Raw genomic sequence first — 27,808 nt, 5'->3', positions numbered from 1 at the left:
ACACAGGCACGCACACAGGAGCTGTAGCGAGCTATGAATTACAACACATTGTGTCTCAAGCTTAGTTCCTGTCTGCACAGCTCCACCTTGACCTCCTCTCTCCACCGTTCTCTTTACCTTTCTGTCTGCATCTCTTCTTCATGCCTCCCTGCCGCCTTGTCTTCCTTCTCACTCTCTCCTCTTTTTCTTTTCTTTTTTTTTTGGGTTATCCATTTTCCACCTCCCCTCCTCCTGCGAGATCCTTCTTTATTTCTCCTCACCCCCTTTTATTCTGACTCCATCTATTTCGATATATATCTCTTCTTTTCATTCCCTCTCTGCTCTTTCTTCATGGCCACCCCTCTTTTTATTTACTCCCTCTGTGCCTGCTTCACCTCCTCCCCTCCCTCCTTCCTCGCTCCATCTCATCTCAGACACACTCACCTGGCTCTCCCCTTTATTGCCTCAGGAGGCTGGAGAGCCACTGTTTCCTTTAATCCCAGCCAATGCCATCTGCAAACACTGACAGTCACACAGCGACTCCATCGTTGTCTCACTATCAAAGCCGTGGCGCTATCAAAGGCTGGACGGGGCGTAATCACAGCAGCCGCACGGCAGATTGAACCCCGTTTGATTTGACTTAGTGCACACAAATAAAGGATAATATCGGTGTCATTTAGGCTGCTTCCTCTGACTTATTGACTAGCAGTGGATGCATGTAGAGATCCACAGCTGGGGGTCTAGTGAGCAATACCTGCCTCGGAATTGGTTTCTGTGTGGGTTTTGTGCTCGCACAATAAAACCCATTCATGGAGGAGCAAATCTTCTCTCTCTCCCGTCCATTTACGCTGCTGCTGAAAACACAGACATGCACAAAGGAAAAAAAAAAAAGAAGAAGAAGAAGAAGAAGAAGAAGCAGGCAAGCACAAACACATACACGTTCACACTCTCTTGCTCTCTTTTCCGAGGCCCTGTGTTTGTTTGGTAACAACACAAGGAGGGGAGGGGGGAATCCCCAGACTCCTATTTCCTCTCTGATTCCTCTCTCTAGCCGTCTCTCGGCAGACGCCAGTGGCTAATTAGCAGAATGGTGATCTGCTAATTGTGTTAATTTACAACATTTTAGCCGAGGGGAGTCTAGCAGGGGCTGGCAAGCCTGTCACCCTCCCAGTGTACCGAGCGGGGAACGCCTCAGACAAAGAGCTGAGCAGAGGGAAGTTTTGCATTAGCTGGGAGGCTCCTTTAAAACGGAGAATATATTAAGTGGAAACGCAGCAATAAAAGGGCAATGTTTCAAGGAGAAAATTACAAGTCAGGAAAACTGGACAAAGGAAGAGAAAATGAGGCTTTAGGCTCAACACAGACTTCACAACAGGCTTTCTAATGATCAGTATGTACGATTACACTGTTTAAACAAGACGTCTCCCCGAGTTCAGCAGACAATAAAAACTGCTTATATACAGCAGGGCATTCAGTTCAAATTCACAGAGTTCAGTTGAGACGACATTTCCTCAAGCAAAGGTCCAGAACTATGGCTGAACGTTGGCTGAACGTTGGCTGAACGTTGGCTGAACACTGGCTGAACGTTGGCTGAACACTGGCTGAACACTGGATGAACGTTGGGGGTTGTGCAGGGTAATAATGATACTTAAGATGTTTATATATATTCTCTACATAATAATATAATAACTACATGTTCTTTTAGCATTTCAAGGAAGATAACGGCTGTAAGAAGTAATAACTACAAAACACAGGGCTTTTGAAATGATAATAAAGTGCTTAATTATACAAAATGAAATAAAAAGTGAAGCTTGACTTTCTAATTTTCTTTTTCATGGTTAACTCCAACCAAACAATCTCAACACATCTCAACCGAACAGCTGTAACACATCTTTTCCCCTCTTCTATCTGACCTATCCTTTACACCACATGATCCTAAGATGGTATGAACAACAATAATCACTAATTACATGTATATTAAATGTTGGCTTAGCATTGCACATGAAATCTCTATCGTTTCTACTTCATCTCTTCGGCCTCACTAGCTGAGAGGAAGGCCACGTCTTCAGACATCAGTGCACGCCTTCCCCTGCTAATCTACAGTCCACTCCTCCACCTGATTCAGCTGCAGTCGCTGCACGCCGTGTTTTCATAGCGTCTGGTCTTAAAGGTTTGCAGACGCCATGAACCTGCCTCGCCGACACAGGGTCGGTCAACAGCGTGTCTCTTGATTCTGCTGCAGGAATATCCACCATCACATGTGGCCTACTGAGTAATCGTCCAGTCGGTATCCTAATTAAAGCCCTCCACTGACGATCAAGGAATTACAACAACGTTGTCAAGTACTTGACCTCGTCCGGTGCTGATATTATCAGGAAATGCCATTTTCATAGTACAGGGTGGGGGAGGGGGGAAGTGGTTATTTACAAAATCAGGACACAAAATAATAATTATGAGTTTTGTTTTCGTCACCATGACGTGACAAGGAGAAATCTCAGCACTCATCAATGACCCTGCAGATTTAAAAGCAGGGTCTTAAAATATTCAAAAACTTTAATTGAATATTAACATTTATTTATATTCTTTGCATTGATGCCAATATCTCCGGGGTTTAATAAACAGCCAACAAACTGAAAGACTTTCTTTTCCCACACAGATTACTGGATCAGCCTGAAACACTTAGTGAAGTCTGTCTGCAGGTCGTCAGTGAAATGCAACCAGGCAAGATTCTTGACAAGAGTGACGACAGTGTGAAATAAGGTTGTTCCCAGATCATTATTAGTTGATTTAACACATGAAGAAAAAAAGAGAAGCTGCTGACGGATGATAGAGAGATGAAGGAGGAGGAGGAGGAGGAGGAGGTCAGAAAGCAAGCGAGGAGGAAGATGAGGGAAGAAAACAGTAGAAAGGGGGAGAAAGGGAAGAGAAAAATAAGAGAACACACCAAGCTTTGTGATTTACAAACTCTTCCCTCCACAGAGTTTGACACTCCATCAAACTCCGATATGTCCTCCATTTAAAGAAACATGAATCTTTCTAATTCCATCATTAATAAAGATAACATATATAAAAGAGTGTGTCAGGCTCCATCAGGGCTTTCATCTCTTCTATAATGAGGTTAATGCAGAGACGCAGTGATTACCCCTGCAATGCAAATGAAGGCCAAATGATAACTTGCACTATTTAAATAAGGTAATAGCGATTACTCTACGTTATTCAAATGAGGACAGATGCTTTGAACTGAGCGCTTTGAACTCGCTGCTCCTTCTCCAAAACATATGGAAGAGATGGAGGAGGATTGACTTTGGTATCATTCAGGATGTAGCCTCTAATTCAATGTGATGTAAACCAAGGGCAACGAGCAAAGCAAAGTCGCTGATAATGTGGAGGTGCATGATGGACGGAGCTGAAAAGAGTCGTCGAGGCAGCTTGACTTACTGCACCCCTTTATTCACTTCGTAAGACCTTGGAAGTCGCTGCGAAGTCCTTCAGTTCACCGTCCACGTGAAAGACCGGGACGTACAACCGCCGTGGATCAAAGTCAACACAATATCCAGCAGTGTTCTTCTTTGGTGGTATTATTGTCGGCGCCAGCGACGCACGACACGAAACGACCGACATCGCACTGGAAGTAAGAGGCGTGGTCACTGAAGACGTGACGTGAGACTGACTGTTAGCATCGTGGCTATCGGCCTGGCTAACATCCAAACGCAAGAAACAAACATAAGGATCCAAATTTGAAGCAGAAAACCTCAATAACAGAGTTTGTTTAGATTCTCAGTCATCAAGGTCATAGTCCTCCAAAAACAGTTGAACGAAGTTGTATTAATAAGTCATCAGGTTTTGTTACAGATCTACTAGAAAATTCTGCGGCTTTGAAACCTCTCAAGTTTGTCCAAGGTTCACCCTCGTTTCACCTCCGTTTCCACAGTTGTTCTGTTTTCCGCTAACCCTAGAAAGCTACCGATAGCTAGCAGAGAAAACAAAAGCTAACCTTCTTGCCCAACGGCAGCGACACTTCCTTTGTGCCGTAAATGAAACGCAACATTTGGTTCCTGGTGGCGGTGAAAGCGAGGCGAGTAGGGAACCAATCTAAAAGCGAATGGTTTCATTATTCTATAGTCATTACATTGTCCAATCAATAATTTCTTCATTATGATAAGTTAAAGCAAAAATACGTGTCTACTGCCACTTTAATAAAAACATCAACTACTCTGAATGCCACTCATTCATTTCCAAAAACTTTCAAGGCCCTTTTCTTATTTCAAATATGAAAAGAATTCTGTAACTCGTGGAGCCCAATTTGCCTGAGCTTTAATACTGGAATTAGTCTGTTTTGGGTGCAACAGCCTTCGGCAGGGTTACAGGATACCGTGCACAGACAATACAGTTAAAAGCTTTGTCCAAATTTTCCTAAAGAGTAGTTGAATTCTGTCCATTCATTCAGTTATTTCTGATTATAGCTCCTAGCAAGGCTGCAGGATATTTGATTTTGTCCACAATGGGTTTTTGAAGCCTGAGGGATATTTACAAAGAACATGGATGGACACATGCAGTAAAATGTTTGAGTTAAAAAAAAAGGAAAAAGAAAAGAAAAAGAAAAGCAAGAGATGTGTGTGTTTGTGCTGCAGTGAGAGAGGGAGGGAGAGAGATCGTGCACTCAGCTGAAACAACATCCAACAGAAATCTTCTCCACCTTCTGAAGTGTCAAGTCTGCCAGCACTATGTTTCCTTTTTTTCTCTCCCTCCAGCCTCCACATAGAGAAGCCTAATCATTCTCATTACACTCGGCGTCCATCTGCATCAACAGAGCTGCCTATTACTGTGTGTGTGTGTGTGTGTGTGTGTGTGTGTGTGTGTGTGTGTGCAGTAAACAGCTCTTTAGAGAGAGCTAATGAGCTCTTTTAAGTCTGTCCGCCGTGTGATTCTGCAAGCGGGGTGTCAGAGCAAACTGCCCATTTTGGTAACGTCATAATTAAGCCGTGTGAGTGTAGGGAAGAGATGCCACACACACACACACACACACACACACACACACACACACACACACACACACACACACACAGACACACAGACACACACACGTATATGTTCTGAGATAAGACGTACAAATGTGTGCGGCCTTCTTCGTCTCTGTACCATAAACAGACACTGAAGACCTTCAAAAACAAACTACCATGTCACATCTGTCAGAAATCTGTTCCAGTCTCTCCAAAGAAGAAGAAGAAGAAGAAGAAGAAGAAGAAGAAGGAGGAGGAGCTGAAATGACAAGCGATAACTTCATCAAGAGAGACCTGTTTCCACACACCACCGGGGAAATCTAACCAAGCAGTTATTCACATCCTTCTCAAATACACCAGAGGGCATCTTTTAACCTCTTAACTGCTGCACGGCAAACCTGAATATGCAGCTATTGTTTTATTGTGTGTGTGTGTGTGTGTGTGTGTGTGAGAGAGTGTGTGCTTGACAACCTCCGGACCACCTTGTTAATGAGTCCAGCACACTGTGACTAAGCCACGGGCGATGCTGTATTGGCACACAACCTACAGTAGAGAGTCAAATAATGTGATTAGGTCCTCCAAAAGGCAATTAATTATGAAATTAGTCATGAGCTTGTGTCACACACACACACACACACACCACACACACACACACACACACAATCAGAACTCTCTCTGTGCGGGTGAATTCGTGTGTAATGTGGAGCAACAGTTGCAGGATAAAAATGAAAAATAAATGATCTGTTTTCATTAAGAAACGACATAAAAACGAATAAACAAGATAATGTGTGTTAAACTAAATTTCTCTCTCACCCCATGTGAGGCAACAGAACTGCCCCCCCCCCCCCCCCCCCCCCCCCCAAGCCAGACGACTCCTCTGAAAATAACCAACAAGCCCGACTCCACGTCTTTGAAGCCCTCAGTTCAAGCTGAGCCGCAGCTTACCATTACAATGACTAGTCTGTCGCAAAGCAACAACAATAACAACAACAGCGGCGGCGGCGGCAGATAAGGGAGTAAACAGAGCGAGTTCAAAGTCTGACGGCGAGCAGTGACCGGGAGAGATGAGCTGTCACTAACTCAAAGACAGTAAGGGTGAGGGGGGGCTGCTGTAAAGATGACAGCTCAGAGCTGCGATATAAGGATATTTGACAAATGACGGCGTCTTTAAAAAAAAAATAAATCAAATATTCATTGTAATGTGTGATCTGTGACCTCGTCGTCTTCTGCAGCTCCGACCATCAAACTCTGAGTAAAAACAAAAAAAAACAAAACAAACTCATCTTTCTGGCTTTTTAAAATATTACAGTATATTTAATGAAGACTAAATTTAGCTGGCAGGAGAAACCAGACTTTAACTGTGATAAATCTCTAACTAAATTCCAGAGGCATATCATCGCCGCCCTGCCCGCCGGTATCAGATCTTCCTTAGAGCTGGATAAATTGACACTGTCTAAATTTCCTTTCACTAGACAGACTGTTGAATGGGTGGGTTAAATGGGTAGGGCGCAGTTAAACAAATGCTCCGGATCAAGGAAATTGTGCGTGGCTTCTTTTGTCATTCAGAGAGGAAATTGAGAGATATTCGGCGGGGGCTCGGAGCCGCTAACGCATGGCATTCATCTATAATGCACTCGGCCTGTCCGTCAGCTACTCCATTTCCTGTGACTAGCGCAGCGTGCCTAATCACCCGGCTCGACGCGGGGTTCCTTCCTCAAAGACAGCCCGGCGTACACACACACTATAACACACACACACACATGCATAGAAGCATCAGGCCCGCTGAGGCAAACAGATTATTCTTATCTGCCGAACAAAACATCTGTAAAGACTCTCACCACCACTGCGCTCTAACAGTGTCACAACCCCAACAGCATCTCAGCATCTCCTCTTTCATCACTCGGAAAAGAAAACCTCTCACAGCACACACACGTCAGCAGCTCAGTGTGTGTGTGTGTGTGTGTGTGTGTGTGTGTGTGTGTGTGGCTGATAAACTGGATGACACACACCTGACTGGTGGGAAGTCATGTGATCGCTGACTTGAGGAAGCTTCTGTTTTCGTTCGTTTCATATGATTCTCATCAAGTTAAAAATCCACATTAATCTGAGGAAGTGAATGTGTCTGTGTTTAAACTGATTAATTATCTTCATCAAGCTAATAAATCTTATTTATAATCTATAAATCTTTAACAAACCCAGATAATGTAAATAAAGTGAATAAGTCTTAATCACTAACACATTAAACATTAACTTATTGAAGCCGTTACACAACAAAATCTTTTACACATCAATTCCACCTTGTTATTTATTATTTTGCTAATTCAATAAATCATTGATTAGTTTGTTTTTACTCTATAAAGCACCAATAAACTATTTATTGACTTAATAAAGATTAGTAATCTATAAAACCCTAATAAGAAATTCATTATTTAGTTGATACTAATGTCTTTATGAAGTTAATAAATCTTATTCATTCTTATTTCTGATCTATAAAGCGTTAAAAGCCATTAGTAACAATTTAAAAGCCCCTGATAATCCAAGTTTATTAACAGTTTATTAAGTTAATAAAACTTAGACTTAGACTTAGTTTATTACGGGTGTTAGCTGCTATCATATCAAATCATTTATCAAACCTTATTACTGATTATTACGGATCTATAAATATTTTGAAGCCATTAGTAAGTTTGTTCCTACAGTTCCTTTGTTCATTTAATAAATGGTTAGTTAATGTTATTGGTCATTAAAGCAGTAATAAACTATTTAATGACTAATAATGTAATAATAAGAATACTTTATTAAAGATTTATAAGTAATTAAACAACGTTAACTTAATAAAGAGCTTACGACTTACAAGCCCTTAATGAATCACACTATATTAAGTCAATAAACTTCATTAATAAGCCGTTAGTAACAACTAATAAACTCTTAATAAAGCATAAAACAGGCGCTAATACTAAAACATAATAAATCATTGACTATAATTGTAAAAACGAATCCTCAAACATTAGCAGGTGGCATCAGCTCAACACGAGCTGCAGTTACTGAAGTAAATCTGCGTTCACGTCGTCCGGCGCCAGTGTCAGTTAAAGCTGCGCTGTCGCACATCTGCATCCACATCCAAACAGCTGCTGCAGCGTCCACCTCGGGCGCAGTCAACAGGATCTCACAGCGCGGCCCCCGAGGTTAACACGGGGCCACACACTATCAATACTCCTCTGACGCCCGGATCCATACCTGTGAACCAGCAGCACTTTGTTTACCTGTGTGTTCAGTAATTAAAATAGATTTCTGAGAGGAGGCCTAATCCTTGTAGAAATGACATTGATCCGGCACCAATGCAACAGAGCTGTGCTGAGATTCTGCTGCCCCCCCCCTCCCCCCTCCCCCCTCTCCATACAAGCTGTGTCGAGGGCGCCCAATCTCCAACCCCCACCCTCCTTCCTCCTCGATTGAAACTTTGGAAAGTCCTCGACATGAAGGACGTCATTTAGGGCCAGGCGGGGAGGGGGGGAGGGGGGGGGGAGGGGGGGAGGGGAGGGGGGATGCAGTAGAGAGGTGGCAGGTGGAGATAATAGAAAGGAAGCCTCTAACCTCGTCTAAAGCTGTCTGTCTTCGTAAATAAAATGAGATAATTATTGAGTGAACAACATTATACGCCGACGACGCACTCTCTCTCCCCCCCCCCCCCCTCCCGCCGGCGCAGTTGTAAATCTCAACAAACACGGTGCTTTTGGACATTAAGTGCTCACTAAGCACAGTGGATGCATCATATTTCAAGAGCAGGCGTTGTGTGGGTGAGGAGCTGGGGAAAATGGAGTGTAATGGTTATCCATTATCTTATACGGCAACGGCGGCGATGATCATTTTCAAGTGACTCATTTCTGGAAGTACCTATCTATTGGCCACTTGGAGAGAAGACTTTGATGGCTAATCCAAAACAACTATTCAGAGGTCATTTACCGCGGCAGCACAGAGACACTCTGCGCAGGAGAACGCTCCAGCCTCCCTCATTATTCAAATACAATCCTCAGGAAGATCCACATCACAAACAGCGGCGCCGCAGCCGCGGAGTGGGCGATTACCTACACAGCATACTCCGGCCCAGAGTGGAAACATTAACAATGCATCAACAAATGAATATATCACAATCCCAGTAAGAGTTTGAAAGCGCACAAGAGATATTTGTCATGGGAATTAAATAGTGATACTGGAGTTTATTAACATATCAATGATCCCGGCTGCTGAGAAGCTCAGAAACATCTAGATACAAGTGAGAACTGTCACATTATTCAATCATATTATTATATATTATTCAGAACAGGTAAATGTGTTTTTAGAAGAGAAGGTGCGACGTTTGTTTGTGTGTGGTCTCCGCTCCACATGAATGGTTACTTAACACCACACTGATTTCCCCTCAGCAAGTTAGAGGAAAAACCAGCCGATGCTCAATGATGCATCACTGTGTTTGTTGCCGCCAGCCGGTGTGTATATGTGTGTGTGTGTGTGTGTGTGTGTGTGTGTGTGTGTGTGTGTGTGTTATCATTGCTGGCACATAGACAGACAGCCCAGGAGTGACTGCCGGAGTGTCACCATCTGTGGATGCATTTATGTCTGTCTGCACTGGGCTGTGTGTGTGTGTGTGTGTGTGTGTGTGTGTGTGTTGTGTGTGTGTGTGTGTGTGTGTGTGTGTGTGTGTGTGGGTGGGTGGAGGATGGGGGGGAGGTTCGGACTCAGTCAGACAGTCGACTGGACCACAGCTCCAGAGTTTCTAACTCATAACAAAAGGCCTGTTGTGAACTCAACACGACGACGATTTTCACAGATTCACATTTATACTTAAACATATTTTTTCTTCAGAATATAAATAAATAAATGAATCTTTTCTTTTCTATCTTTTTCTTCTTCTACCACTTAAATAAAAACCCAATGTTTGAAACTGTCATTTCATCCCCAGGGTCAATAAATAAAAGCATGAATTTAAAGCATTAAAAAGAGAAAAGCTATGGATTTGTGCAGTGAATGAAGACTTGGCAAGCGGACGAGATTAGAGTTCAATAACAGTTGGTGAAGATTAACGCCCGCCGTGAGAGGCGCACGTGCGAGGCTTGTGTGTGTGTGTGTGTGTGTGTGTGTGTGTGTGTGTGTGTGTGTGTGTGTGTGTGTGTGTGTGCACCTGCCTGTGGGGTATGTGTGGATTACTGAAGAGGCCCTGGCTGGGATAACCTCTACCCCCAGCCTGTGAACTCGCAGGATCCTTCATGGTGCATGTTTTGAAGTGTCAAATCCTGCACACTTCATATAGATTCTGGCAAGATGTGCCAATCTCAACGCCTCCTCTCACTGTTCCAGTGAAAACACACAAAAAAACAGAACAAAAAGAAAGACGTGGAGCAGAATTAGCTTCAGAAGGTGCGAGTCTGTGCACCTGTTCTTATGTGTGGACATTTTCTAAAAAGTGAAAATGGTGCAAAAAAGTTTTTACCCTTGGATGAGGAGGGAATAAAGTCTGAATAAATCATCATGTACTTGAAGACGGTGACCTCAGTGAAAAGATGAAAACATCAGATATGTGCAGACCAGCACATCTTCCTCAGATGCATCATGCTATTTTAATTACGTTAAAGCTCCATATTTGACATTTTCCATCAGAAGATATATTTGTGTAGTTTCACTTCTCCTCTCTCTGGAGCTCGGGTAGCAACAGGTCGGTGAGCAGGTTTCAGGTAAAAACACTCAGAGAAACCAAATCCTGTAAAGGTTTGGATGGTGGGTCCAGGTGGGCGGGGCTTGGTGACTGCTTTGTTGTGACATCACATTGTTACAGGAAGTCCTGACAGCTGGTTTTAAGGCTCAGTTTCTGAATACAGGCTGTGTGCATTTCTCTGTGGACTGAGGCTTTGATACTTTCACAGTATTAATATAGAAGCTAGAGCTGATCTATAATCACACTACACATGGACACAGACCTTCAGACCTTTAAAACTTGCATTAGATTTGTTTTAATTATCAATAAATAAAATTCAAGTGCGAGGGGAGGTTAAAGGTCACGTATATGTATACTGTGTGTATGTATTTAATGACACAACACTTGGTTGACTTCTCTGCTGACAATGACTTCGGAGTCATTTATCTTAATGTCACAGCTCTGGCTTTGTGTGACAGCGCAGTATACAGGATGTGGTGGCCACTGACAGGACAGGTAAGGGGAAAGGGAGGACATGTCGCTTAAGGTCACGGAGTTGGATTCAAACTCTACCGACGCTCTGCTACGAGCTCCGGCCCACTCTGACTCATCAGTGCGCCTCGGCGGCACGTCAAGCTCGTCCTCCAGCGGCTTCGTTTCCACCTGAGCTCACACGTGCCGCGCATGTGGAGACTCAGGCGTAGGGAAAACGAGGCGAGCGCTCAGGTAAGACAGCGGTGAGACCGGCGTGCGCGTCTCTTTTAAATCCACTGTGGAACCGGCGCTATGCTGGAATTCACACAGGTTGTCTAAACAGTCAAACAGCGGATCAATACGCTCCATCGATCGGTGGCATTGAGACTGAACTGGTCGTGTCGAGGGGGCAGGAGATTCTCACTAGAGCTCTCTGCACGCTGCCGCTGGAGAACACACACACACACACACACACACACTGTGTATATATACATACAGGCTGCACAGCCGAAAATGTGATATGGTATAAACTGCAAATATTTTTGCACATGTCTCGTCTCTCTCCACTCAGATCTGTCTTTCTCCCCACTCCGACACAAACACAGCTCCTTGGGACCAAAAGGAGCAGATTCAGGTCCTGTCTGCTCAAGTCAGAGCGGTCTGCCAGCAGTTTGTCTCAAAGTGAGGGCATCCAGTCAGCTCCAGCAGCTGAATATCAAGCTGCCTGCCGCCGCGTCTCCTCGCACTCAACTGACACAGTCGATAGCTCTGCATTATTCATGGGGGATCGGACGGGGGCCCCGATGAGATGGCCTCTCGCTGAGGGCTGGATTTCAACGGTCCCGAAAACTTTACAAGGAGCCGGCGGACGCGTGACACCTTCAACAACTGTTTATCGTCAGCGAAAATGACAACGTCAGGCGCCAGGGAGGGCAGGAGGCAGATTTTGCAGATTTTAAACAACTTCAAGTTTGAAGACAAACTCCCGTTCACAACCGAGCGTCAGTGCCTTTTAAATAAAACCTTACAGAGCTAAAATAGCCCCACTCTGAAAAATAAAGTACACATCATGACTCCCTTGTCAGCTCCTCTTGTTTGCTATCAAGTCAATAAACAAGGATCACAAAGTTAACATGAGAACCTGAAGCGTCTAATAAAAAGAAAACAAATCATAATTTCAAATGCTGCTCATCCGCGTTCGCTGATTTCCATTACACAGACTAAAGACATCAATTAGCTAAACTACGTGCGTTCAGGAATAAAAAAAAAAGAAGGAGAAGAAGAAGAAAGAAAACAGACAGTTATTTGGAGTAAATCAAACAAGACGCAAAGAGAACCAGAGGCAATAAAACACGTCAGGCTGCTTGATATCAGATCTCGGAGGAGAAATTTGATGGGCACCGATGAGCAGAAGGCATCTCAGGAGAATTGGACAGAGGAGAGATTTAATGTGATCATAGGGGACGCTCATCTTTCAGGGAGCGGGGTAATAATGAGCAATCAATAACGTCCTTAACAGAGTTAGAGCGAGTGGCTGACAGCAGATGTAAGGCTGCGGCTAACAGGCTACGTCTGATCTCACATTACCACACTGGATCTGGCTCTAACATGCGTGCACATGCTCCTACAAACACACACACACACACACACACACACACACACACACACACACACACACACACACACACACACACCAGCATATGGACCAACATGCACCAACATATGGACACACACACTCTCTCCCACTCTCTCTCTTTCCTTTCTGTACGCCTGTTTTTCTCAGTCACCCACACACACACACACACACACACACACACACACACACACACACACACACTCTCTCCTCAGGTGACATCCACCAGCATCGTGTCATTGTCTATCGATCAATAGCCGTAATCACATTCACAGGCGATGAACATGGTAGCAGGCTGCGCGCCGTGAACACAGGCCTCTCGGTTTATCTGCCGACGGCTGATTTCACAGGTTAAAGCGACGGCCGCCGCCGCCGCCGGCGCCTTCTGTCAGCCGCGCTCTTAAGGTAATAAAAAAAAAAGAAGAAGAAAAAAACCACAGACAGCATTTACTTATAAAGTCAACAAAACTCTGCCTGCTGCTGTCGACACCACTTAGGCTTCGCCGCCATCCACGCTGAGGGTCTGAGCGAGGCTACGCCTGAAGATGACACACAACACGGAACACGTGTAGCTGTGGCCGCTACATCCCACCTGAAGAAAAGCATCAGTGTCCTGTATGATGCAATCACAATAACGTCCCCACACTTCTCAGCTGCACCGATGAACGCTGCTTACAGTAGGACTTTTAATTTGAAATTCAAACTGCCATTGAAAGAAACATGTTGTTACTCTTCTATTGTTCTCTCAGCTTCTCTTTAATCATCAGCGATAGCAATATTTAAAGAAATGAAAATGAGATTAGATTTCTATGAGAATGATCAGCTGTCTCTTGACTCTTTCCTTTTAATTCTTCCTGTTTATTTATTTAATTTATTCATATTTTTTTTCAATAATTACATATTTTCACCAAACTTGTAGCCTCCTGTTTGGCAAATGATTTGACGGCCTTGTTGAGGGTCTGTGGTCTAAATTGTGTCAGCTTGAGAACTGTCTGCCTATCACCTAATTGATTAATCGACTGATCGTTTCAGCTCTACACCCGATGTCTTAATCCATCGAGGCAGACATCAGCTTTTAGATATAAGTATTGGGTTTCCGCTCAGTTCGACAGCTGACGGTTTTGTGAAAGAAAAAAGTGACATGTGGTCAAGGTTGCTAGGCAATGACACAACGGTAACGGCGGGCACAGCTGGTAGCGCCCATCGAAAATCCTCCGTAGACCAGACCGCCTCATTTCGGTTCGGCCTTCGTTGTCTACGGCGACGACAAAAGGGGCCACACTTCCTCTGAAGGATGCGGCCCCTGGACACAGCTGTCGTTTCGCTATCTCTGTTAGCTTCAGAGCCGAGTGAACAGAACACACACTCCTGACAGCGCAGCCAAACCTGACACTCATGAGGTTTTTGTTTTGCTTTTTGAGTTCAAGTGATGCACTCCTGCAGCCAGACGTTATCAGCTGTAACTCTCACCCTCCTCCAGAGCAGCAGTCTGTAGCATCTCTGCTCACAGCCACAGCAGCTCAGACATTTAATACCTCTGTGTTCACCACTCTGCATTTCACCCTCCAGTTCTGCCTGATCTGGAGAGAGAAAGACCAGGACCTTGATAACAGTGCTGCTGCTGTGTGTGTGTGTGTGTGTGTGTGTGTGTGGATGCAACTTCATCTACTTTCACATATTTTCAGCTCAATATTTCTCGCAGTAGCAGCAGCAGCAGTTAGAAAGTCTTGTTTTCACTCTCACTAAATAAATAATTACAGCTTTATTACTGTGGGTTGCAGCTCAGAGCCGGAGGGAAACACAAGGTCTCTACTTGTTTGTCATCTGGAAATAAAAACACAAAGTACTCCATCTCCAAAGCACAAAATATGATCCTCGTTTTAGGAAGCGTGACACTTGATTGTGGACGCCGATGTTCACGCGGTTCAACCCCGGCTGATATTGTGGTGCGTGAAGCAGGTGGGAACAGGTAGAAAAGGAGAGAGAGGGAGACAAAGGGTCTATTGAAGTGATGAGGAAGAGATAAGGAAGAGACTGCGCTGTCCTGTTGGGAGGGGAATGTCATTCCAGCGCTGAAGTCCCAGGAGGGAGATGAGTCAGGGCCGAGGAACGTGGGGCCGACAGAGCGGCCTGAAACTCGGGTCGTGATATTTTCATTTTGGAAACTCGTGGTGTTTGTCATGTTCTGCGAAATGAAACCTACTGGTGACGTTTCTGACTTCCTCTCAGCTTCAACTTCAACCTTCTCTCTTTTCACCCGCTTCCACAGTCTGCATCATGCTTGTGCTAACAGATGACCAGATGTGTCCGAGGGGTTTCAGCGTCTCCTAGCAACAGTGAAATGTTGTGGCGCTTTGGGGCGAATCTGCAACCACAAACACACTGTGTCATTTTCTAACCGTCCACCTCCTTTTAAGTTGCACTTTGGGAACATCACGAGGAGAGTCTGTGTTTATTCTGCACGTGAGTTCCCACGGCAACCCCCGGCTTCATCACAGGTTCTTCAGGTTGTTGGTTCAACCAATCGGCGACGACGCGCAGGGGACGCCGCCGACAACACTCATCTGTCAGGACACACGGGGCTCAATTAGCATACTGTAGCACGAAAACAGCGCCCGGATAAATTGAATTGCTGACGTTATAAGTCATTAGTCGCATCCTTATAGGGAAACCAAAAGCGCGGGGGAACGAGGGGACAGAGGTGTTGTTTTATTTGGCGTTATTTGTGCAAAAGAGGAAGTGGTAAACTTCTTCCCGTCTGCACGTAAATCCCCCTTTTCCTAATCACGAGTGTGTTTGTTTTTGATGCAGCCCCTTAAATTACTGTACTTGTTTGCTGCTTCTGTCTGGAGACGGAGAGGAAGAAAAAAGGAGGTGGAGGAGGAAGAGGAGGGTTGTGGGGGGGGGGGGGACATACAGGAGATAAAGACAGGAACAGATTCACAGAGAGAGAAACAAAGACGGAGACAAACACATGAAGCGAGAGAAAGAGGGAGAGAGACACAGACAGAGAAATAGAGAGAGAGAGAGAGCGATAAGGATGCTGGATGTGTGTACTGCATCCCAAGGGATCACTTACTCAGTATAGACACAGTACTGGAGGACAGAGCACAACAAGGGTTCATTGGCCAAAATCTCTCTCCTCTTTATACACACACACACACACACACACACACACACACACACACAATCCCTCCAAGCAATATTCCTGTAAGCACTCGTCCACTGAGAATAACCGCATTGACTGAAGTGGAGAGGAGGAAGGAATGTGAGAGGATGATAGAAAGAGGGGAGGAAGGGAAAAAAAAGAAAAGAATAAAAACCGAGGGATCAGGACGAAGCAGGAGGAGGAGGAGGAGCAGGAAGAGGAGTGTCCACCTGGCTGGTGTCCAGGGGAATTAAACAGTCTGTTTACCATCTCAGCGCCTCAGCAGCGCCATGTTAGCCTAATGGCATGGACATGAAGCCAATTGATTTGTGGACCAATAGACCTGTCCCACTGCACAGGCAGATTACCTAGATCACTGGCTCCGCATCGAGCAGACATCGCCTCTCATTCGCACCCCACAGGCAGTGGAATGTGAACACGGTTTAATGTGTGTGTGTGTGTGTGTGTGTGTGTGTGTGTGTGTGGGCAAGCTTGCATATTTGTACACGTGTCCCTGGGATTAGAACGTGAAACAAGGGGGCCGGGTTAATACTCAACTTGGATATTGTCGCCGTCAGGTAAAAACTTTTACTCCTTCCTCTCTGGGTTTGATAACGTTCACCATCATGTCTTAAAGCGCCCGTGGTAATTCCTGTTACCCCCCCCCCCCCCCCCCCCCCCAAGAACACTGGAGTCTCCAAAAGTAGAGCAGGAAGCAGAGCCTTCAGCTATCAGGCCCCTCGACTGCAGAACTAGCTTCCTTTTTGATAAGTCTTACAGTGAGGGCCGACTCAGGTGAGCCTCGAAACATCCCATAGTTTATGCTGCTATAGACCTAGACTGCTGGGAGACTTCCCGTGATGCAGCAAGCTCCTCTCTCCTCCATTCACATCCCATTAATACATGTTACTAACTCTGCGTCTGCTCTCTCCTCCTGCAGGTGCAGAGTCTGGATCTGTGGCTGCAAACCACCGACTGCTCAACAGCCCACCACGAGAATCATCATCATCATCATCATCATCATCATTATTACTATACATCTCTATGTGGAAGTTGTACTGTGCTATGCTCTTTCCTCCTCTCTCTCTCTCTCTCTTTATCTCTCGATGGCCGCCCTCCCTCCAGCTCAAGGTTTCTTCCTGTTAAAAGGGAGTTCGTCCTTGCCACTGTCCCTGATGGGGGTGTGCTGAGTCTCTGCTCTGTATGAAAAGTGCCCTGAGATAACTTCTCTTATGATTTGGCGCCATATAAAATAAAATGACTTGACTAAATAATCAATATTTTGGGGTATTTGCTCTGGAATGTTATAATAGGATCATGTTGTGTTATTATTTTACATAATTCTGTGTATTTAAAACAGAAAATACAAAATGTTTTGCAGAGAGTTTGACAATTTGGGGATATAAATATATATAAATGATATATAAATATAAATATATTGTGAATGTTTTCCACAAATACTACAGGCCTTTTTCAGGTCTGAAACAAGATGTGATTGCAGCAAAAATAGTCACAAATTGTTATAAAATTTATTTTGGTGGGCTACTAGGTAAATACTTAACGTTAGCAAAAATACTGAAAATTCAAATTATTTAATTTAATTATGACATAATTGATGTATTATTTATTGATAACAGCAACAAAGCTGCAAAGACACTGAATAATACAGTTACCAGATCTGCACTGAAGCTGTTTAAGCTAATGTTAGCTTTAGCTGAACAGGCTAACAGGAGGAGCTACGTCTCAGCCTGGAGGTCTTTAACATTTAAAGCTTAAACTGATGATTTGATGTAATTTAAACTATAAGTGGAGATTAAAACAGCTGTTTTCACCAGTTGTATATCAGTGAAGCAGCTTCCGAGCTAGCTGCTAGCTGCTAGCTTACAGTGACAAAGACTCTCTGCTCTGTCCGTCATTAAACGTAGAAATCATAATAATATTTCTACAAAAAAAAAACCCCAAAAAAAACAATATGAATAACTAAAAAAATATTGAAGCTAAAAGCTTCATTCATTTTCTTTGTTGTTAACAGGTGACACTTTAAAAACAGAAGGTCACACAACAACAACAGCATGAAGCATCACAGTGAATGTAGAAGTGAGGAGTTCAGCGAGTGTTATTTTCCCACAGGGTTACAGTCGGCTCCGAGCGTGACGCACATCTGTAGCATTAACACTTTATATTCTTTCTAATTGAATCTTACACGCAAATAAAAAAAAAAAAAAGGGAAAGAAAAAGGCTTGCTGCGGGACAATGAAAGACCACACACACTCCACACTACAGTTGTCTGCGTGTACGGCCGTGCAGTGAGAATAATTCCACATTTTCCACAGTTTTCACTCATGTCACTGTCCCAGTTGATAAGCATGAAAATCCATTTATCTACAAAGGAACTGTATGGCCCATATTGGACAATGTCTCTTTCATGGTCCCTCGCAGGCCCTTTTTTCCGTCCACAAAGCCGCCCAACTGACTCCACCACGTCTGTAATAGGCCACATTCATTTGATATAGACACATCAAGGGAGATATTGCAGAGGTTTTCGCCGTGCATCAAGAGGACTGGAGCTGGTTCACAGAAACAACAATATGCTCTGAACATAAAAGAACAATGGACACAGGCAGATGCAGATCGGGGGGGGGGGGGGATAGAGTGGACACGGCGCAGGCCTCCATATAAACACCAAACATGTATCCTCGCATGGATGCATGAATGGAAAACTCGTATGGAGACGCGGTGAGGCTCACTGTCATTATCACTGAGCCTTTCCCTCCTTTTGAGTGCTGCGAGCAGGAAGACGGATCCAGAATTAGGCCTCTGAGGATGAAGAGGAGGAGGAGCCGTCAGATTACAGATTAGAAGGTGGGGAAGTGGTGGGATTAAACATGCGGTCTAGATGGTTGCCCGACTAATACAGCTCACAGCTCGGCTAAGGGCGTTGTCAAATTTAGTCCTGTGGATTACGCTGTGGTTACGCCGCTGACAAACCGCACTGAGGGAAATGTTTCAAAGAAAAACAACTCTCCTGGATATTGTTATTGAAACACTTTCCACAGGGGTCAATGTTATTCATTGCTCACCTAATCCATATTTGTGTAAATGAGGTGCACAGAGCTTTACAACACAAGGCAGACACAAAAACCTTTGAGACTTTGGTATTAACAACGACGCTACGTCTTAACCACCCTCTGGCTAATGCAGCTAATGAATGAGAAAGCGCTAGCAGGCTAACGGCTCTAATTCTCCTTCACAGGCTATCATGTTGCAGCCCGGAGACAGATCAATACCATTTGCTCAACACACAGGAGGCCCGGGAATCTATAAAAGGGCTTTTATTGAGTAATTAAACACCCATTACTGTCCCATGCAGCCAAACAATAAATTTGATCAGGCCTCTCAGGCACAGATCCAGCCGTGATTAATACTCAGTGCATGCATGACATAAAAGACCGCCATGACATTTCACTAAGTCCTGTCTTAGACCCTTTGACGGTGCGGGGACAGGAGTTCGGCTGCTTACAGTGACAGTTTCAAGGTTGTTCAGTGCGGCGGGACCTTGAGAGAGAGAGAGAGAGAGAGAGAGAGAGAGAGAGAGAGAGAGAGAGAGAGAGAGAGAGAGAGAGAGAGAGAGAGAGAGAGAGAGAGAGAGAGAGAGAGAGAGAGAGAGATGTGCACCGAACAGGATTTTGTGGACCTCAGCAGCGACAGTGTCCCTGCCCCTGCCAGCCTGGGACAGAAGCCCACCAGTACCTGCCGTCCTGAAGCCGCCGCGGCTCCCGTTTCCATAAAACACACAAAGAAACGGCTCCGGCGAAAACTCTGAGAGACGATGTTTCAAAGCGTTTTTATATTTGCACTTTAGGCTGTCAACCTCCGGAAGTTCAGTAATTCTATTCAAACTGTGGGCTCCTGTCTATTGTTTATAACACAGTGTAATGTCACCGCCAGCTGATATAACTGTGCTCAAACTAATTGTTACCATATACTGAAAAAATAAAAAAGAAAGTTATATTCCCATTAAACTGATTTTTTTGTATTTCTTTGTTGTAAAATGAATTTCACTTCCTGCAGAATAATGCAGAAGTTTTGATGCTGGAAGTGTGTGAAGAAAAAAGAAGACAGAATAAAAAGCACACACCACACACTGCCCAGACTATTTGGACAAATACTTCGATTCTTACTCGGCAGATTGGAACAGTATCATGTCACAGTTGCTTTACTATTCAGCCCTTTTTCACAGTAACCGTGGGCTGTGGGACACTTTTTCTTTTTTACTTCCAATTTCCCAATGTCCTTTTCTACACTTGCACAATTCAAAAACCTGTTACAATCACATCCTTGTTGGAGAATATTTAGCGTTGTTGAGCCAACAATATGGCATCTGGGTGATTCTCCTAAATATGAATGGCCCATTCACAGGGCTCAATGGAGTCGCTTGGCAATGGCCCGTCTTCCCCTCCCTCCTCCATACTCAAAACAATATTCAGCGCAGCAGTCTTGGCACTTTTCCCCGAAATCAACAAAAGAGGAACTCGAAGCTGTCCCTGAAACCCTCAAAGCATTAAGCCTCTGTGAGATGCAAGTACTTGGCACAAGCAAAGCGATTTAACGACAATGGGCAAATCATACAGTGCTTTGTGAGATTTAGGGGATACAATAGCACTCGTTTCCAAAGCACACATTAGTAAGCATGTCATTGGGACCCCCTGGGGGATTTGAGCAGCCTAGAGGATTGTGTAGTGAAGAGGATAAATATATGTTACTGGGCAAGAAGATGGACCAGTGCCAACGCCTCCCTCCCTCCACACAACATACTGCGTGGAATACATTAATAGAATAATCTCCTCGCAAACTAACCCACAAACTGAACCCATTTGGCTTGTTAAGCATATACATTACAGCACATCCAAAATCAATTTACAACCATTTAACAGAGCTCAAGGCGTGCTGATGAGGAGAGTCTTGACTTTAAAAAAAAAAAGAAATAAAAATTCATAAAAATAAATAAAAAACAAGCTCCTGCCATGAAAATAAGAAGAAGAAGAAAAAAAACACTTGTTATAAATGTGCGGCGCTTGCAGCCATGCTGACCTCTGAGTACTAAACAAAACCAACAACGGACAAGCAGACACCCACTCAAAAGTCAATACCATGCGTGCCTCCTATTCCTCTTGTATGGTTAATGCATGATGCCAGGTAGGGGAGACAGACGGAGAGTAGGATCTCATTATACACTGCATGCTATCATTAGTTAGCTACCACATGTGTCCATCCTGCCAACAGAGTCGTACAAGCAACATCCTAATGCTCTCGCCTGCTTCCAGTGGGGAAACTTGGCCCGCACACACACTCTCTCACTCTCTCTCTCACACACACACACACACACACACACACACACACTGTACGAGCATGCACAGACATAATCATAGTTAAGCATACAAACACCTTTTCTTCCCAGACGAGCCGGGGAGCGAGGACAAACACAGATTTAAAGTCACTTTTTTCGAGTGAAAATATTTAACTTCTCTGGTTCCAGCTCCTCCAAGACGAGGATTTACAATTTCATATCATTGTAAACCGACTTTGTGACAGTTGGACGGACAAAACGAGACATTTAAAGATGTCACCTTAGACGATGGGAGACTGGGATGGACAAGTTTAAAATGATTAGTCGATTAATCGATCGACAGAAAAGGTCAACTCTTGTTTCTGTAATTTAATTATTGTATCTTTGTTAAACAAAAAGAGGGAAGAAATAATTAAAATTTTCAGGTTCCAGTGTCTCAAATGTGAAGATTTGCGGCTTCTCTCAGCTTCATATCATTGTAAACCGACTCTGTAACTGTTGGTCGGACAAAACGAGACGTTTGAAGATGCAGATTAACCGATCGGGAGAAAAATAACACAGATATTTTAGTCATTTTTTCAGTTATTGTATCATTAATCAAATATAAACAGTGAATAAATAATTGAATTTTTCAGGTTCCAAATGTGAAGATTTGCTGCTTCTCTCAGTTTCGTATCATTGTAAACCGACTGTGTAACTGTTGGTCATTTGAAGATGTCGCCTCAGACTCTCGATTATCAGTCATTTGTTCAAATGATTAGTTGATTAACAGATTGACAGAAAAATAGGGCAGCTATTATTTAGTAATCAGATCACTGCTCAAACAAAAAGAGGGAATAAATAATGAGTGTCTGTTTCAGTGTGTCAATGCTGCTGGTCGTCATCATGTGATATCTGAAGAGGTCAGAGGTCGTCACCGGTGTTTTTTCACTATTCCTTCAAATTTCAGACCAAAAATGTTAATCAATTAATTGAAAAAAAACCCCCCAAAAGAATCAGATGATCAATCACTTTCAATAGCCGGCGTGAAATCCGAAGCTGTTTAGCAGCAGCAGTTGTTTTTGCTCTTGTTCCCAGTTTGTGTCCATCTCCCAGAGGCCACAGGCAGCTCAGTGATGCTGTGCCACACGCCCAGCCACTCAACATCCTTTGTGTCCATCCCCTGGCAGCCTGCCAAGCTTAAACACACACACACACACACACACGCACGCACACACACACACACACACACACACACGCACACACACACATTCTGCCTCATGCCCAATGAGCCATTGTTCATTAACGTGCACGCACACCTTTGCCGCCTCGCAGACACAAAAGTGTCCGACTTACTTGCGAGATGTCTCGCTAATCAAGACGTTCAAACTGAGCTGCAGACGGGAGGCGGGGATGGTGGGGAGGGAGGGGGGGGCAAAGGGGAGTGGCGTGGGGTGGGGTGGAGGGCAGCGGCAGCAGACGGCCACTATCTAGCCAAGGCTCGCTGTTAACAAAATCAGATCATCCAGCCAGAGCCGGCGAGAGAAGAGCAGCGGTGGCAAGAGATTACAGTCAGATCCTTCCTCTCTCATAGCTGTCATTTTCTTTGGCCCCTGTAGAAAAAAAAAAAAAAAAAAAAGGCTCTCGTCTGCGTCCTCCGTCATCGGGCCAAATGAGCGGCGAGCTCCTCCGCACATCAATGCACAATTTAACTTAAGACTTCCATGGCAATAACCTAATTAGAAACGGCGCCTTCTCATTTGAAGGCACAATGTAAAGGATAAGCTGTAATGCCGCCATGTCTATTGAGGTCTAATGGTGCGGAATATTCCAAAGTGGAAGTTGGATTTTTTTTCTTTTTTAATAAGTCCTTAGCATATTTAACGCTTCCACACTGAATGTTTTAATATCTGCCCGAGAATCCGGGCCATGGGTGGTGGAGATTGCCGGCGAGGAGTAAAGGCAGATGAGCGGGGGTCTGCTTAAAATTCAGAAAAAGGGGGCAGCGGCTCGCAAAGAAGGTGGGAGGGAGGGGAGGGGGAAAAAAAGAGAAAAATCCACAGCTTTGATTTGATTAAAAACCTCTGAAAATGACACATTACATAAAATGAAGAAACTTCAAACATTGAGGGGGATTCAGAGTTCAAAGAAAGTGAGATAATGCTTTTAATGCTGGAATTAACACGGGAGTGAATTAAACTGAGGGAAACCAGAGGTGGAGGAGGCGGGAAATTTTAGTGGCACTGATCTCAGATCAGCTTTGTGGCTGAAATGATGCAGACCTGAGCTGACCCCAGACCTGCTGTTGACACCAAAAAACCTCCATCTCCTGTTTAAAAAACGACACTTTTTTCTCACTTTCTGATCAATATCCCGACACATCCGCTAAAACGTGTCACGTATCACGGTGACACATAAAGGCATTATGGCGGTAATAAGCAGGTGATCACAGGTTACAGCAGAGTGTTACCCCACCCCTGAGTCAGTCGTGTGCAGATACCCCTCACCTTACGTACACCCATCACACTCTGACTAGATAATAATCAGTCAGCAGTGGGAGAGGGAAGTGAGGGCAGAGTGAATATATGCATCAATCACACAACACTGCCCTCCAAAAAAAACATCCCAAAACACATATTTAAAAGGAAAAAAATGGAGTGAGTACCAGTGAAAGAGGGGAGGAGGGAGGAGGAGGGGGGGGGACTGAGTGGATCATGGTGTCAAGGATTTAAGGAATTGGCGTCCGCTCATCTACGGAGAGACGCGTCTACGGGCAGCGGCGCTACCGACAGCTGCCCGCCGTCTCCGGGAGAGGAACTTAGATCAGCGAGGAGGGGCTGTCAGCGAGCATACAGGGAAACACACAAAGACTACACTACAGTTAGCTGACACACAGCCCCAGCTCTGTCTTCTGGGACAGAGAGAGAGAGAGAGAGGGGGAGAGAGAGAGAGAGAGAGGAAATAAGTGGACAAAGAGTGAAATAGATGAGAGAGCAAGGAGACAAGACAGGCTGACGCACTGTCGAGCAAAACGTGGAGGAAAGGGGGGGGGGGGATGAGAGGACTGAGAGAAATGGAGAGAGTGAAACAGACAGACAGGTCCGAGAGGGATTTGTTCTATTTGCATGCGCCGGGCTCCCATGGGGTCCGGCTCCGCTCGGCGAGCCGAGAGCACAAAAGATAACACTTAACATATTTGCTAAAAGATGACAACCCTGCCTGGATCTCGTTTGAAGAGGGCCCTTTGTCAGGACGTGCAGACAGGAGAAATCCACTGATACGGACGCGGCACAGACTAACAAATGTCTCTCTCTCTCTCTCTCTCTCTCTCTCTCTCTGTGTGTGTGTGTTAGTGTGTGTGTGTGTGTGTGTAAAAAGCACAATATTTCGCCGTTACATCTGGCAGAAGTCCCACGGGGCGGGCCGGATCGCACGCCGGTGGCTCCGGGACGGTAAAACAGCTTTTAATGGTAAACATTACAGACTGATAGAAAGTGTCAGGATAATTTATTTATACGGTCCCACTGGGAGAAGCTCAGCCACCCCTGTAGCACAGCGGCTCTCTCTCCATTTGAGGGAGAGGTCCATATTTAGATAAATAAAGGACGAGTAAAGAGGTGCCTGTTTGTAAAGCAGTTTCTCTTCTATTCCTATTATCTCTCCTCTCTGTGTCCCTATTAGCTGAACCAGGGGGGGGGGGGGGGGGGGGCTGCCAGAGATGTGAGGCGATACGTTATGTGTATAATGAGGGGGATTATTGCTACTGTCACTGCAACACGCACAGACAGCGGCTGCAGAGGGACGGATCTTAAGCCGAGGACTGTAGCAAACAAATAGACTTAGAGGAATAAACAAACCGCTGAGTATCGACATTATTTACATTACACACACACACACACACACACACACACACACACACAGAACCGACGCATGCATGGCTGCGCCCGTCTCACTTCCTCGTCTCACACACACATATAAACTTGAATTTCAACACTCACACACCCCATCACTCCACGTCTGTTCATCTATAAACTTAATTCTCCTTTTTTGGCAAAACAAAAGCAGCAACTTCTCCATGATTGGATGATGATTTTTCCTTCAATATCTCCAATAAAAACAGCATTTTCTCAGTTAATTATTAAGAAATTTTTATAAAAATTTTAGATGTAAGTGGTGTGTTATTTAAATAAAAACACACCTGCATTTCTGCACACAGTTCCACAGCTACAGTTAAAAATATATATATTGTTGAAGTCTGAGATTATGGAGACACACACACACACACACACCTACAAACACAAATATGCAGGGATTTACAAGGTAGGAAACACACACACACACACACACACACACACACACAAGTGCATCAGCAGGAGAAAGGAAGAACCAGCACATGACCTGAAGCAAGTGTGTGTGTAAGTGTGTGTGTGTGTGTGTGTGTGTGTGTAAAGGGTCGAGTCCTCACTAATAACAGCTACAAAATCCAAGACTGTGCAATCGTGGAACTTCAGTGTGTGTGTGTGTGTGTGTGTGTGTGTGTGGTTTTCCAACATGATTATTCATTAGAAAACTGCACTTGCAGCATGGTGGGACGTCTGTTTCCTATTCCAACAATCTGCCATTGTTCCACACGAACGTGACACTCGTGATCCTTTTATTTTGAAATACCTGAAATCTGCTTATTCCTGTTATTATTATCACATAATAACATTAATAATTATCACTTAATTCATCTTAAATACAAATATTATCTGTTAATAAAGTGCAACGAAGGAAAATAAAAACACATTTTGACTTTGCAGTGATTGAGGCCTCGTTCACTGTCACGTATTTACAACCAAGAGCCTTCAATCTGAATATTTCCCATCTTTCAATCAATAGAAAACTTATGTGTGTGTGTGTGTGTGTGTGTATGTGTGTGTGAGCCAAAAAGTGTGAATAAGCAAAAAAAAATAACAATCATTAACCTGCAGGTTTGATTTTAAAAGTTGAAGAAAAATATTTCTGAACAGTTTTTTAGTTTAATATCTACAAAAAAAACAAACAAATTAAAGCTGCAGTGTGTAAATTAAATGTATTAGTTAGAAGGTGTTGATGTTATGTGTGAGTGTGTGTGAGTGTGTGTGTGTGTGTGTGAGAGAGTGTGTCATGGCTGCATTTGTGTGATATAAGCAAAATGTAAAGATGAAAATAAACCAGCTATGATATCATAAAACAAAAACTAAATAACAAGTTAAATTCAAGCTGACACACACACACACATACACACACACTCTGATGTGTGTGTTATTATACACATGATCGTCAGAGCATTTTACACCTTGTATTATGTAAGTAATAATAAAAATAAATAGAATAAAGTGCAGAAGCAGATGAAGATCAACCTACCATAGACGCTGCTGCTGCTGATCATGTCGTGCTGGAAGAGGGAGAGGAAGAGGGAGAGGAAGAGGAGATGAGAGCATTGGAATTAATTTCTGGAGGAAAAAACAGCGGAAGAGGTTCCCTCTGAATAAAAAGAATTACAACACTTTTTTTTTTTTCTTTCTTTTCTTTTCTTTTCTTTCTTCCGTTGGGGTCCAGCTCTGCTCGGATTTCAAGTCGTGTGAAAGGTGGGCCCTCCAAGTCTTGGAGCGAGCAACTCAATAGGAGAAGGCATCTAACCTACATGCATCTCATTAGAAAGTGGAGCCCGGGATGACAGGCAGAGAGGAGAGGGAGGAGGGAGGAGGAGGAGAGAGAGAGAGAGAGAGGGGGGGTGGTGGTGGTGGTGGTGGGGGGGGGGTTATCAAATCAACTAGTGCGGCTCAATGATTGATGCGGAGTGAAGTTAAATGTTGATAACGCCCTAAAATGTCCCAGCTTTGTGACAAATAGCCGCTGCGGTGACACCGGATCCGCTGTGCACGCCTGCACGCGGCAACTTGTTGTAACCGTACCGCTGCAGCCGCCGGAGAAAAAGGCTGGACGAGCCTCCGTGTGCGTGCAAGTTGTGTGTTTGTGATCCGATTGCGAGAGAGTGAGTGCCGCACAGCCGACACAGGGAAGCAGGGAACCTGTAGTGCAGCCTACGTGTCCGTTCCTCTGCGATTTAAACCGTGGCGCAGGTGCGCTCCTTGAAAATCACATTTAAATAAATAATAATAATTAAAAAAAAACGCACACAGCTACTCACGCGCAGGTGTCGTTTGCAATGCATGAAACTTGTCAAATCACAAAGTGCACATGCGGTAATGTGAGAGGAGGGGACCGTCTCCTCCACAGACGCGCTGCCTGGAGAGGCTGTCTGCTCCTGACCACTCTGCCTAACTGCAGACGCAGCGGATCCCCCGGACTATCCTTCCCTTCCTTCCTTCCTTTCCTTACCTGTTTTTTTAGCGACAGGTCGACCTCTCAGGTGGGGCTTCAGGGTCGCATCGATCCCGGGGAGGAGGTTCTGCAGATGAACGGGCTGCCAAGGTTAAGCCGGGTTGCGTGCGAGCTGAAACCATCCCAAGTTAACGCAGGAAACACTGACCACAGCCACTGCCATGTTGGAATTTCACCAGCCCTGAACAGCTGCTTC

General features: G+C 44.5%; 1 protein-coding gene across 7 annotated transcripts in view; it reads right to left on the bottom strand.

Annotated features, from left to right (window-relative positions):
- Window positions 1–27,808, bottom strand: part of LOC130165557 (fidgetin-like) — a 50,053-nt gene that overhangs the window by 21,944 nt on the left and 301 nt on the right. For 6 of the 7 annotated variants that reach the window (XR_008826827.1, XR_008826833.1, XR_008826829.1 and 3 more), the window contains exons 1-2: window positions 27,610–27,808; window positions 26,632–26,662 (exon numbers count right to left, since the gene is read on the bottom strand). The exon at window positions 27,610–27,808 is cut by the window's right edge. Coding sequence is in view for 2 of the 7 variants with exons in the window: in XM_056370914.1 (XP_056226889.1) it covers window positions 26,632–26,656 (25 nt within the window). In the remaining 5 variants the exon portion in view is untranslated. Of the gene's footprint in view, window positions 1–26,631; window positions 26,663–27,418; window positions 27,547–27,609 lie in introns of those variants that run through there. The other variant, XM_056370912.1, reaches the window with a different exon arrangement.

Source organism: Seriola aureovittata, chromosome 24, assembly GCF_021018895.1.
Source record: "Seriola aureovittata isolate HTS-2021-v1 ecotype China chromosome 24, ASM2101889v1, whole genome shotgun sequence".
Classification (NCBI taxonomy): Eukaryota; Metazoa; Chordata; class Actinopteri; order Carangiformes; family Carangidae; genus Seriola; species Seriola aureovittata.
The sequence above is the reverse complement of the archived record's forward strand: the minus strand, read 5'-3'. Positions and strand labels throughout refer to the sequence as shown.